The sequence below is a fragment of the Pistacia vera genome, unplaced genomic scaffold (genome assembly GCF_008641045.1).
Source record: "Pistacia vera cultivar Batoury unplaced genomic scaffold, PisVer_v2 Contig749, whole genome shotgun sequence".
In the NCBI taxonomy this organism is placed as follows: Eukaryota; Viridiplantae; Streptophyta; class Magnoliopsida; order Sapindales; family Anacardiaceae; genus Pistacia; species Pistacia vera.
The window spans coordinates 334,348-349,241 of NW_022196611.1; the positions used below are offsets into that span (position 1 = coordinate 334,348).

At 40.9% G+C, this 14,894-nt stretch overlaps 1 protein-coding gene across 1 annotated transcript; it reads right to left on the reverse strand.

The window, feature by feature from the left end:
• Positions 1-4,466: 4,466 nt before the first annotated feature.
• Positions 4,467-13,959, reverse strand: LOC116115659. Its single transcript, XM_031401792.1, has 9 exons — positions 13,603-13,959; positions 13,327-13,506; positions 9,954-13,042; positions 9,113-9,231; positions 8,983-9,010; positions 5,279-5,758; positions 5,101-5,173; positions 4,819-5,007; positions 4,467-4,556 (listed from the first exon to the last, which is right to left on the reverse strand). The coding sequence occupies exons 1-9, from the start codon at positions 13,957-13,959 to the stop codon at positions 4,467-4,469; spliced, it is 4,605 nt and encodes a 1,534-aa protein (XP_031257652.1).
• Positions 13,960-14,894: the final 935 nt, after the last annotated feature.

Below are 14,894 nucleotides of genomic sequence, written 5' to 3' on the forward strand. Positions count from 1 at the left end.
ACTAAGGGATTAGAGGTTTCCATAAGTTTTTTTTTTTTTTTTTTTTTTTTTTAATGAGAAATGAGCTTCATTTAATTACTTTTTCTTTTTGGACAAGGTAAGAATTATATAAAAGAGTAAAAAATCTATACAAAAATACAAGGGTCATACCTCAAGTGAAAGACCGAAACTCTCAGTCAATAAACACATGGAGTTTTTTTTTTTTTTTTGGTTGCCTGTTTTGTTTTTGGTGAGGGGTGTGAGAGAGTGTTGTAACTCTTTGTATGTTTTTTCTTCAATAGTGAAACCAACATCCATAAAAAAGGCTAATGTAGAGTTGTTTTTTGATTGCATTGTAAACGGAGTAGTTAATTATTTAGGCTCCGCTTGGTTCACATTTTTATGTTTTTGGGAAACGTTTTTTGAAAAAGTTAAAAAAAAGTTGAATTGAGCGGGTATTACGATTTAGGATTTACAAATTAATAAAATACCCCCTATGTTTGTTTTTTTACAAAACACCCCTATAATAAAACATTAAAAGTTAACAAAAACACCCCCAACCCACCCATCAAATACGGACAGCCGGCCACCATCGCCGGAGGGTGGTCGGAGTCGCCGTATCGACGCATGACCAACTGGATCTTTCCGGTCGTGCACCGTATGACCTTTTCTGGCCATATCCACTGTGGATCTGGCTAGCAAAGGCTAGATCTATGGCTAGATCTAGCCATTGACGGCCAGATCTGGCCAAATTTGCTTGTCAACGATGACCAAAGATACAACTATCGTTGATGGTCAACGACGACCGTATGTTGGTCGTCGTTGACATCTGGTTATGGCCAAAGATCTGACCTTTTTCGGCCAGATCCACCGTGGATCTGGCCGAAAAAAGCTAGATCGGCGCACTACCGGCAAGATCTAGCCGATAGTGTGCCATCCTACTAGATTCCGGCCAACTTCCGGCAATGGTGGCCGGAATCTAGTATAATGTGGGTTTAGGGGTATTTTTGCAATTTTGAAAAAAAATATTTAGGAGTATTAAATTAAATTAACAAATTTAAGGGGTTTAAAAAAAGTTGAATAATATTGGATAATATATGTGAGTTTTTGGGCATTTTACTGTTTAACTTTTTGGGGAATACTAATAATAGTATTCCCAAAAACCAACCAAACGGAGCCTTAGTATTTACCCCTGATTAAACGAGGGTGTCCAAGTAATTTCATTTTTAATTTATAATATTTGTTTATTTACCTTTTTCTAAACCTATTAATTATAGTTAATCAGAATTCTCAAACTGTCTTCAAATTATTAAGCGTATGAAGTCGGAGATTTTTTCGTTCACTTGTTTCGGTCGGTAAGTTTCGTTTCTCAACTCTCTTAGTGCATTCACCTACATACAAATAATTCTCTTTGGTGGTGAAGGTGGGTTTAGATTTAGTTTTTTTTTTTTTTTTTTTTTTGGTTGCCTGTTTTAGGTTTTTGGTGAGGGGTGTGAGAGAGTGTTGTAACTCTTTGTATTTTTTTCTTCAATAGTGAAAACCAACATCCATAAAAAAGGCTAATGCTAGAGTTGTTTTTTGATTGCATTGTAAATCAAGTATTTGGAAATGTATTACTTATTTGGTTTTTGCACTACTTTGGTATCCGAGTTCAGGTTCTTGTAGCGTGAGAAGATGCCGATTATTGGAAAGGTTCAAATATTAGTTTGACGTGGAGAAGTTGATGGAAAGATTAGCTTCAAATTGTGGCAGTTCAAGTGCGGGAGTGTTGATTGTTCTAGGCTTGCATAACATTAAGGGCAAGCATGGAAACACATAGAGATGTCTGTGATGATTGGCAGGAGTTTGATCTCCAAGCAGTGGTATAATCCGTTCGTATTTGACAGAAGGGATTTTATCTCAGGTACTAAAGGAGAATTCAGCGGCAAGCATATGGGCAAAATTAGAGAATTGTAATGAAGAAATCCTTAGTCGGTTTTACTTAAAGAACAATTATCTAATTTTCGATAAAGGAAGTCGTCTATGAGTGATCATCTTAATGATTTCAACCATTAGTTACCAAATTGTTGGATTTTGGGGTGGTCATTGAGGATGAAGATAAGCTTATATCTTTGATTACTTCAGATAAATATGACCATTTGGTGGATGCACTTTTATATGGGAAAAACATTACTTCCATCAAGTAAGTATGGCTTTACTTAAACATGATTTATGAAAAAGCTTTTGAGTTTAAGAATCAATTCAGAATGTGAAGGCTGGTGGTAGAAGAAGTCAGAGTACAAGTTGGAAATCAAAAAGCCAGAAAAATGTTGAAATAATTGATTTTTTGTAGTTCCTACTACATTTGTCCAATAGAGGATGGTTTAGATATACATAGATTATAATGGTGCTTTGTTGGGAAACAACATGACGTAAAATGAGTGGAACTAGAAAGTTATGCCAAGTTCATGCTAGGTTAAACCATGATTGATATTTGATATGTTCTTAATATGTGCAAAATTACCATCTCTAGTTATAGACGTATTGGCCGGAACATATATATCTTTGTCTTTTGTGTACTTGTTATGTTGTTTGATCTGTGTCTGGCTACTGCCACTTGTTCTTTTTTTCTTTTTCTTTTAATCATTGAAAGTAGTAGTTTGGTGTTTCCAATTTTTTGTTTCGGAAGTTAGAGAAGAATTTGTGGATAGAACCAAAACACACTGCGTTGCTGAAAAGCTCCTCTTATTCATGCTACAGTTGCTTAATATGGTGATCAAACTTGTTAAAAAGTCATCCATGATATATATCCTGTTGTAAGCTTTACAAAGGATATCATGCATAATTAACTCAAGATTAATATTCATGCATTACAAAGTGCACATACTATATGCACTAGGGATTAGAGGTTTCCATAAGTTTTTTTTTTTTTTTTTTTTAATGAGATGAGCTTCATTTAATTACTTTTCTTTTTGGAAAGGTAAGAATTATATAAAAGAGAAAAAAATATTCAAAAATACGAGGAGCATACCCAAGTGAAAGACGGAAACTCTCAGTCTAAACACATGGAAAAACCACAAAGCCACAAATGCATAAAAAGGAGCACGCAGGCGCCCCACAAATCTAATTAGGCAAATGCCATATTACCGAAGTTGGGCTGAGATCTCATACTGGTGCTCAACCCAAAATCTTGTCTGGACTAAATTACAAATAGCCGAGACATATCTCTATGAGAGCTATAATGCGATGGAACAAGGATTATTCCTTCAAACCACGAAAAATAAACTGTGAACTAAAAGGACTAATGTGAAAGAAGGTGCTGAAGTCCCCTTTGCGATTAATATGCAAGCTAGCCACGGACCAAAGGGAACCAAGGGAAAGAAGGCCATGCAAGGAGCATCTCTCAGCAACCTCCTGCCAAACAAACTAGAGAAATCACAGCTAAAAACAATGATCATGAGTCTCAATAGCAGACCTCACAGAAGACAGTGGGAAGAGTATGACATCGTAAGATTGAGACGATCCATGGTGCGAAGCTGACCGAGAAGCAAGCCATAAAATGAAGGAATAGCTTGGAACATGCCCCAGAAACCATAAGAGATGATGAATCGAGTTCACTTTTTTCTCTTGTAACAAATCCGAGCTGAATCAATAGAGAATCTGCCAAAAGTGACTCTTCCCCACAAAATGATCAAGAAGACCCATTAAAGGTTGCAGTGTAACAGAGTCCCATATGCTGAAGATATGCACAACCCAAAGGAAAATCCCACTATCTCGAATAATATCTAAACCCGAGCAACCCATGGCAGACCAGTAGAAAGTCAAAGTCCAAAAGGAAACAAATCACACTAAAGGCCCTTGCGGTAGCTAATAATCTTGCCATAATGAGGTGTCTCTACCATCAACGATACAAGTCACAATATGACCACGACACCAATCCCTGCTAAGTAGGATCTTCCTCCAAGACCATGTGCCCCAGACAACCTCAAATATGCCAAAATGACTGACCATGAAGCAACCAAACGAACCCAAGAGGACCAATAGAAGATCGATCACTAAGTGTTGCTATGGCATATTAAGAAAGATCTATCGATTCCAATCCCAAATCCTTTTAATCCCCAGATTACCCTCTCTCAACAGATAGCAAACAGAAGACCATGCAACTTTTGCACCCGAAGGGGACAAAGAAATACCCTTTCAAAGAAAAGATGCCAAAATACTTTCAATCTGTCTAACAACAACTGTCAATAAAAGAAACATGGAAGACCAATAAACCTGTATAGAGAAGAGCATTGACTTGATCAACTAAAGTCAACCTGCATAGGTCAAAGTGTCCATAACCTAATCCGAGATAAAATCCACTCTAACAAAGGCTTACAATCAGAATGTTGAAGTCAAGTAGAGATCAAAGGAACCCCTAGATATCTGACCAGTAACACCCCCAACTGGAATCCCAAAATAGACTGTAACCCAACTCTCCCCTCATCTGTAACTCCAGAAAGAAACAACTAGTTCTTCTCTACATTAGTCACCAAACCAGAAACCTTGGCAAAAGAATCCAAGGTCGATTTGATATGACTAACAGAGGAAACATCTACCTAACAAAACACCATCAAATTATTCGCAAAACACAAATGAGTAATAGTTGCTTGCCTACATCTCCAATGGTAATAGAACTCGGGGCTCTGAGAGGTTTCCCGAAGAATATCGGCCAACCCTCCCATAGTCAGAACAAATAAGTAAGGAGAAAAAGGATCCCCCTACCAAACACCCTAAAAGGACTTAAAAAAAACCGTGGAGCTCTTCATTCTGTGCAACAAAGAAATATATAGTAGAAATACATGTCATAATCCATCTTACCATACGCTCAGGAATCCCAATAGTACGCAACCCAAAAAAGATGAAATCCCAACTTACAATATCAAAAGCTTTTCGAATATCAACTTTAAGGGCACATCGAGGTGAAGTACCCTCAAGATGATAATTTCGCAAAAGCTCTTGTGTCAACAAAATATTATCAGAAATCCTCTGCCTCAAGACAAAAGCTAACTGAGAACTCCCAATAACCTTCAGAAGCACTACTTTAAACTAATTCACTATCACCTTAGTAATGCACTTGTATAGTACATTATAACAAGATACTGGTCTAAAGTCAATCATATGACTCGGGATCTCCACCTTAAGAACCAAAGCAATCTTGGTAGTATTAACACATCTAGACATTTCATTAATAGCTAAGAAATATCACACCGCATCTCTGAAATCAGTACCAATAATATCCCATGCCCTCTTAAAAAAAAAAAAAAAAAAAAAATTATACCCATTCAGACCAGGAGCTTTATCATCTGAGATAGAAAATAAAGTAGTCCTAATCTCATCATCTATGATAGGAGCAATCAAGGGAGAAATCATACCATAAGAAATGCATCTAGAAAAGTACCTAGAAGCCTTCTCAACTCGAGGTTGATAAGGGGCAGTAAGAAGACCTTGAAAAAACCTCACCACCAAACGCCCTAAATCCCGACTGTCAGTAATATAAGTACCATTCGCATCAATCAAACCATGGATGCGATTCCGAACCTGCCTGTGTATCAACGACTTATGAAAGAATTTAGTATTCTGATCCCCTAAGTTCAACCATTGAATACGAGACCACTGCTTTAAAAAAGTCTCCTCATCTCTGCAAAGACTAAAATATTGGTTGGCAAGGTTCCTCTCCTGAGAGATACACTTAGTAGAAAAGGGGTCCCAGTCCAAATTTGCTTGGGCTGCCGCCCATTGAGCCTGAGCCTCAGTCACCCTATTGGAAATATGGATGGAATCTCTAACATGTAAAGATTTGAACTTCCATTTCAACAACCCCAATTTCTATGTAAGTCGGAACATAGGATTGCCTACTATGGGCATGTCCTATATTGCCTGAATAATATCCATAAAATCTGCACAATCAGCCCAAAAATTCAGAAATTTAAAAGGGGTGGGTACCTTTCCTCAACTAGATTCAAAGCGGACAACCATAGCACTATGATCGAATACATCACGAGGCCTAAACTCTGAAAACAGTGGTCAGTCGATCAAGGAACCAAGAAAGAGATGCAAAGATCCAATCAAGCTTTCTTGAAATAATCATATCTCCCTGTTGACCAGTAATGGTCTACTTAGTATTATATTACCATGCGTCATTAAATGAAACAGGGAAGGTTTATTGTTTCTGCAGCGCTTTGTCTGGAGAGATTGGATTGAGTTGGGTAACTTTTTTTGTTCATAGTTTGCGGGAGCTTTTTTGTGCATGCCAACTGCTCGCTAAATGTCCCAGTCCTTCGTAGAGTCTGCGAGCAAGCTTGCTGCTCGCGCGCGCGCTAGTTCCCAGCGCCTGCGCCCTGCTTCCAATGCCTGCTTTTGCATTTTGACTATTTTTTTGCTCTGCCGACCACTCCTTATCAAACACCTAAACCACTTCAAACCTGGCCTCTACACACAAATAACCATTGTTTGCACCTTTCAATTAACCAAAATTACACTCTTTTTTTCCTGCCACCACATGTTCGACAAAATGCCCAAACCACCTACCTCACCCCCAAATAATGCCATACCTCCTCCTAACCAACCCAAACCATTAGACACTGCCAATACCTCTTCCCAACAGCCCCAACCATACAAAATTTTGGGAAAAAACTTTATGGATTGGAGACTTAGAATCTTGGATAAATGACAAGTACTTGCTTTCTGCATTTTCAAGTGTGGAGATTCAAGGAGCCAGGTTTTCCACTACAAAACTCTTGTTTTGGTTTTCTTGAGTTTGAAACTAATGATGTTGCAGGTCATACATTGGAAGCTTTTAATGGCTTAACAATGCCAAACTCCAAGAACTTTCAAGCTTAATTGGGCGTCTTCTGAGCCCCGTGAAAAGAAGCCTGTTTCAAAGACGCCCCATGAAAAGGCATTTTCTTTGAAATTGCAGATTTATGGGAAACGAAGAAAGGACTATTGTCAGATGCAATTCTATATGTGACCTGGAGCAGCAGATTAATGCATTATACGATGACAAATATACACCGTGTCAATAACATATACCATTTTAGGCAAAACATCAAGTGGCTGAAAGTATTGGACTGGTTGTAAGTTTAGGCGTCATTATGAGCTGCAGGATGTTAGGACCCTGCTGTTTCGTTCAATCTCTCCTACTGTTCCACCTGCAAAAAACTTATATACACTACAATATCCAGCAACAGATCCACGGCCACAACACACAACACACTCAGTCAATCAATAATCTGAATATTTTCAATAAGTGTATTAATAATCAAGAGTTCAGTACAACTTTCTCAAGAGTATCAAAAATGTAAAAGAAAAGATGAATAGAGAATAACAAGGCTGATTTTCCAGAACAGACGAAGAACACAAAAACAATAATCTGCTGGCTTCGAGGGCCAGTACCTCGCCAGTCCCAATTTCCCCTTTTTTCTCTGATGCTCAACAAATATCCCCTATCACCCTTTTTACGCCCAACTTCATTCTAACAGAATTATTCCCATTCCAATCCAAGGATGCCACCTATCCTTCCAAGGATGCCACTTGTCCCCTGCTTGTTGAGTAGAAAGTACCATTTTATCCCTTCTGTCCACGCTTTTTCCTTCTACTGAAAACATGCACCAGTGGGGTCTCATCATTACCTTCCCTAAGGAGAGTCACCTTGTCCCCAAGGTGGAAGAAAGGAAATTGGCTGTCAATGGAGGTGAAATCCTCCCATGTGTTCTCATATGTGGGTAAGCCCTTCCATTTGATTAAGACTTCCAAAGTACCATTCAACAGTTTGCGCTTACGTAGAACCTCTTCAGGTTCGACTTGCAATACCAAATCCTCGTCAAGTGCTGCAGGAAAGGGTTGTGCAATGGGCGGCGGGTACTTTGTTTTCTTGAGTTGTGACACATGGAAAACATCATGGATGCGTGCCGAAGGGGGTAGATCCAAACAATAGGCCACTGATCCAATCTTTTCTATAACTTCAAAAGGGCCATAGAAGCGGGGGCTGAGTTTCTCATTGTGCCGACGAGCCAAGGAACGAAGTCAGTAGGGTTGCAACTTAAGGTAAACCGAATCTCCCACTTCTAACTGAACTTCTCGTATCTTTGCATCGGCATAGTGTTTCATTCGGGTTTGGGCTTTGAGGAGATTATCCCGTAACTTAGCAAGGATGAGATTGCGAGTTTGCAGTTGACAGTTCACTTCGTCAACTGGTGAACCATGATCTGAAAATTTAAGAAGAATGGGAGGATCACGCCCATAAAGTGCTTTAAAAGGGGTCATACCTAGACCTGGCAAAATGGGTTTGGACCCGCGGGTCGGTCCGTACCCGGGTAAAAAATATAGGGTACGGGTCCAATAAATTAAACCCATTTTTTGTGACCCGTACCCGTACCCGGTCCAATAAATCACGGGTCATACGGGTGAACCCGTGGGCACCCGCGGGCACCCGTATTTGCCAAGGCTACTACTATTCACTGAATGTCTGAATCCCTAAAAGTCTTTAATTTTTTATCACGCAGAGATCACAGTTCACACTCATGCCTCCCTCTCACGCGTGACGTCTCCCTCTCACAGAGTCACAGTCATCACGAATCGGAATCACCAATCACGAATAGAGATCACAGTTCACACTCACGCAGTCACGCCTCCCTTTCACGTCTCCCTCTCACGCATCTCATCAGTCATCAGACTCATCACGAATCACGCTCACGCCTCCCTCTCACAGTCTCACTCTCATCTCAACATCCCATCTATGATCTCTCAGTCTCAGATTGCGGCCGCATCTCATCGTCAGTGAGGAACCAGCTTCGATTCGTCACTCGTTGCTTCGTCAATAGTTAGTCATTCCCATTCCTGGTTCGGGCCTAAATAGCAATTAAAAAACCACAACAAACTAAATAAAGCTACGAACTTTACCAGAAAAATCCAAAAAGCAAACAAACCCAGTTGAGAAAAACCATCAACAACAACAAAGCCAATAGTTTTTCACTCACTCACCAATGAGAGGAACATAGAATCTGCAAGTCTGCAAGACACAGAAAATTCAGCAGTAGAATTGGTTTACAGAGACATCTACATGACTCTGCAAACCAAGGGGCATTTAAGGTACTCGAAATTACAGACCCACCTTCAAAAAACGCCAAGCCTCTCTGCAAAACCTTTTCAAAAACATTAACCCTCAATTCATGGACCCCACTCAAAGCCACCTCCCACAAAAACGCTTGTTGCCAGTAAGTGGCCACCAGTCTTGCCAACACAAAAAACACCCAGAACCAGCCCTTCATTTCTCAACTGGGCTACGCTCAACTTCGATATTAACGACGAGAAGGCTCCACTTTTGGGGATGGATTTGGAGAGAGAATAGACCGAAACAAGGCTACAGAGCCAGCCAGTGAGAATGGGCTTGATATAATTGTGCATTTCATTATATCAAGAGTTTTTTTTTTTTATTTACAATTATGTTTGATTTTATTTGTTTATACTAAATTAGAAATATTATTTTTTAGAAATAAACAATTATGTATTTGTTTATTTTAATTCGTATTTATAGTTTATTGACTTATTTTGTTTGTTTATGTGTAATTGTGTATTAGTGATTTTGTATTTGTTTATTTTGGTTGGTATTTGTAGTTTTGTATTATATGTTATTGTTTGTTTATGTGTTATTTATTTATTTTGGTTCATATTTGTTTATATTCTTAATTGAATTGAGTTTAGAGTCGTTGATTTAGGGGGTGTAAATGTCAAAAATTAAAATTGTAGGAATTTTGGGGGTGTAATTGTCATAATTGAAAACTATTAGGGATGAAAGAAAACTAAAATCTAGAGAGAGAAAAAACGGGTATACCCGCGGGTCCACCCGTACTCGTATAGGGTAGGGCACGGGTCCAATATTTTGGACCCGTATATATTGACCCGTATAAGGACCCACACCCGTATGACCCGTACCCGTATAACCCGGACCGTACCCGGCCCACCCACCCGTTTTGCCAGGTCTAGTCATACTTGTGGAGCCGTTGAAAGTCGTATTGAACCAGAACTTTGCCCAAGAGATCCATTTAGGCCATTGGCGAGGCTGGCTACTCACAAAACAGTGAAGGTATGTTTCAACACATCGATTGACCACTTCCGACTGGCCATCAGTTTGAGGGTGGTATGCCGAGCTCATGCGAAGCTGCGTGCCCGAGTGTTTAAACAACTCCTTCCAAAAATGACTGATGAAAACTCGGTCGCGATCGGATATAATGGAGAGGGGAAACCCATGTAGCCAGACAATCTCCTTGATAAAAAGGTGGGCAACATCCGTGGCCGTGTAGGGATGCTTAAGGGACAAGAAGTGGCTGTACTTAGTTAGTCGGTCAACCACGACCAGGATGGTATCGGCACTATTTGTTTTGGGAAGCCCGGTGATGAAATCCATAGATATGTCTTCCCAAACCTGCTCAGGAATGGATAGAGGCTGCAATAACCCCGCGGGACTCAAGGCCTGGTATTTATTTTGTTGACAAACTGCACAGGAATCGACAAACTCCTTGATATCTCGTTTCATACCCTCCCAGTAAACCACACTGCTGAGTCTTTTAAAAGTACGAAAGAAACCCGAATGACCCCCAATAGGAGATGAGTGAAACTCATGTAGAAGAAATGGAATGTGGGCCCCTTTCCTTGGTACAACTAGGCGGCCATTACACAAGAGATGGTGGCCAACTAACGTGAATGGTGGGTGGCCATTGGGATCCAACAACAATTTTTGAACAATTCCACGCAATTTGTCATGTTGTTGAATAGCATCCTCTAATTCTTCCATACCTACAAAATAACTGACAGATAACCCATCAAATTCCACCTGTTCACCTCTTCTAGACAATGCATCAGCTACCCGATTCTCTGCCCCTGGTTTATACTGGATAATAAAATTCAACCCAATCAGTTTAGCAACCCATTTCTGTTGATCTTCACCTAGTAACTGCTGATCCGTTAGAAAATGGAGGCTCCTTTGGTCTGTCCTAATAATGAAGCGACGCCCCAATAAATAATGTCGCCACTTCTGAACTGCCATCACAATCGCCATTAATTCCCGCTCATATACTGATTTAAGCTTTGATTGAGATGATAAGTCTTTGCTCAAAAAAGCCAACGGTCTACCCTCTTGCATCAGGACAGCCCCTAACCCACTCCCTGAGGCATCCGTTTCAATGATAAATTCTTTAGTAAAGTCTGGCAAAGCTAACACCGAAACTGAAGTCATTATCCTCTTAAGCTCATCGAAGGCCTTTTGGGCTTCCGAATTCCATTGAAATGCATCTTTCTTAAGTAAACTGGTAAGAGGAATGGCGATTTTCCCGTAATCCTTGACCAACCTTCGGTAGTAACCGGTCAAACCCAGAAATCCTCGTAATGCCCTGATATCCTTCGGACTTGGCCACTGTAAAACACTGTCAATTTTGGAAGGATCAACTGCCACCCCACATGCTGAAATGACGTGCCCCAAATATTCTAATTCTCGCTGACCGAAGAAACACTTCTTCTTATTGGCAACCAAGTGGTGTTCTTCAAGGGTGCTGAGGGTGATCTCTAAGTGCCGGATATGATCCTCTTTAGTGTGGCTGTAAACCAATATGTCATCAAAGAATACCAGAATGAACCGACGTAGAAAAGGCCGAAATATGTCATTCATCAAGGCTTGGAAAGTGGCTGGGGCATTAGTCAACCCAAAGGGCATGACTAAGAACTCATAATGTCCTTCGTGTGTCCTAAAAGACGTTTTGTGGGTTTCCCCCTCCTTTACTCGAATCTGGTGGTAGCCCGACTTCAAATCTAATTTGGAAAAAATGGAAGCTCCTCCTAATTCATCAAACAATTCGTCAACCACTAGGATGGGGAACTTATCTGGAACCGTGATCTTGTTAAGAGCCCTGTAATCCACACAAAATCGCCAACCGCCGTCTTCCTTTTTCACCAATAACACTGGGCTGGAAAAGGGGTTAAGGTTGGGCTTAATGATACCGGCAGCTAACATCTCACTCACTAGTTTTTCTATCTCATTTTTCTGGTAGTAGGGATAGCGGTAAGGTCTAATATTTGGGGTTTGGGAGCCGGGGAGGAGGTTAATGGAATGGTCTTGGGTCCTTGGCGGTGGTAATCCTGGAAGTGAAGAGAAGACTGATTGATACCGAACCAGAACTGGTAGAATGCCGCTGTCCTCTTCAACTTGTGATTCACCTAGCTTCTGCAAATTACCAAATTCCACAAAACACCCATGTCCCTCGCGTTGAATTGTCCGCAGCATAACTTTTAAGGAAATCAGAGTTTTGCTCAGAGAAGGGTCACCCACAAATTTCACAATTCTATCTCCTAGTTTGAACTTCATTACCTGTGTTTTCCAATCCACCGTTGTTTCCCCCAAAGTTTCCAACCATGCCACACCCAAAACCACATCTGCACTATTCATCTCAAATGGAAAAAAATTCTGTATAATCGGAGTCCCCTGAATGTCCAACTGTACCTCCCTACATTCTCCCTCACATCGCATCTGATATCCGTCTCCCACACGTACCCCGAAGGTTTGCGTCTGCATCACTGGTAATCCCAACTTCTCAATCACACCCTTGCTGATAAAATTATGCGATGCTCCACTGTCGATCAACACTATCACTTCAGCCCCACTGATTTTTCCCTTTACCTTCATGGTTTTCGGACTTGAGATTCCCACGATTGAACTAATTGAAAGCTCCGCATCATTTGGTAGTTGCTCCTCCACGTTCTCACTCAGATCTGCCCCAACGTCATTTGGCTCATCTTGACTCTCATCCTCATCAATCAACACGACGTGGAACTGCTTGTCTCCACACCGGTGGCCTGGAAAAAAATTTGCGTCACACCGGAAACAAACCCCACGCGCCTTTTTCCTCTGGATCTCAAGTTCTGTCATCTGTTTGAAGGGAAATTCTTTTCTGAAAACTGAGCTGCTTGGTTGCTGCTGGACAGAGTTGCTGCTGCTACGTTGACTAGCGTTTAGAGAAAAATGGCTGGTTCTCTCGTTCCATTGGCGACTTGACTGGGCAAAAAAATTTTGATGTTGGCTAGAGTTTAAATTCGCGCTACCTGAAGGAACTAATGGATTAGAGTTTTGTGCAAGCTTTGACCCATTTTCCTGCTGCCAAAAACTTTACCCGATCCACCACTATAGGCCCAATTTATCAAACTAATTCCACTGCCCATAACAAACTTAACACCCTTATTTAGTCCATATTTTAATTCTTCCAAGGCCCTATTTTTTTCTTCTATCTTCTGGGCCAGTTCAATTAGCTGAATAATGGAAGTGGGTTGGCCCAATCTAACCTCAGCTTTTAATTCGGGTTTTAGCCCATTCAGAAACACAGCCCAAAGTAAATCTTCCTTCTCATCCTTCAATGGAGCTGACAGGGCTTCAAACTTGCGGCGGTAGTCATCCACTGTTCCGGTCTGCCGGATTCCCATCAACGCCTCATACGGACCACCATCTTGGGATCCTCCGAACCGCTGAAGCAGAGACAGTTTAAACACTGCCCAAGTCATGACTAGAGCGTGGATTTCCATCCACTAGAACCAATTTATGGCGTCTCCCTCCAAACACACAGCCACCGTGTTCAGCCACTCTTCTTTTGCCACTTGATACACGTTGAAATACCTCTCTATCTGGAACAACCACCCATACGGATCCTCTCCGACGAAGACTAGCATCTCGATTTTCCGGCCAGCGTATCCTGGACATCGTCGACCATCTATTCCGTTTTCATCATTCATATTTGCGTTAGGGTCCTCATTTTCCCCCTCTATGTTGCCTGTATTGTTTATGGGTGTCTCTGTCGAACCACCCCTTTCAGCTCTTCTAACTTTTTCTTCATCCTTACGCCTAATCCAAGCTTGGATTTCCAGCAAACAATCTCTCATGGTTCCCATGTCCTTCTCCACAACATCTAATCTGTTTTCCATCCTTGTTCCAACCATTCCCCAAACATCACCTGCTCTGATACCAACTTGTTAGGACCCTGCTGTTTCGTTCAATCTCTCCTGCTGTTCCACCTGCAAAAAACTTACATACACTACAATATCTAGCAACAGATCCACGACCACAACACACAACACACAACACACTCACTCAATCAATAATCTGAATATTTTCAATAAGTGTATTAATAATCAAGNATTTTCCCCTTCTGTGTTACCTGTATTGTTTATGGGTGTCTCTGTCGAACCACCCCTTTCAGCTCTTCTAACTTCTTCTTCATCCTTACGCCTAATCCAAGCTTGGATTTCCAGCAAACAATCTCTCATGGTTCCCATGTCCTTCTCCACCACATCTAATCTGTTTTCCATCCTTGTTCCAACCATTCCCCAACGTCACCTGCTCTGATACCAACTTGTTAGGACCCTACTGTTTCCTTAAATCTCTCCTGCTGTTCCACCTGCAAACAAACTTATATACACTACAATATCCAGCAACAGATCCACGAACACAACACAGAACACACTCACTCAATCAAGCAATGAATATTCTCAATAATTGTATTAATAATCAAGGGTTCAGTACAACTTTCTCAAGAGTATCAAAATGTAAAAGAAAAGATGAATGGAGAGTAACAAGACTGATTTTCCAGAACAGACGAAGAACACAAAGAACCATAATCTGCTGGCTTCGAGGGCCAGTACCTCCCCAGTCCCAATTTCCCCTTTTTCTCTGATATCCCACAAAAATCCCCTGTCACTCTTTTTACGCCCCACTTCATTCTAACAGAATTATTCCCATTCCAATCCAAGGATGCCACCTGTCCTTCCAAGGATGCCACTTGTTCCCTGCTTGTTCAGTAGAAATTACCATTTTATCCCTTCTGTCCACACTTTTTCCTTCTGCTGAAAACATGCACCAG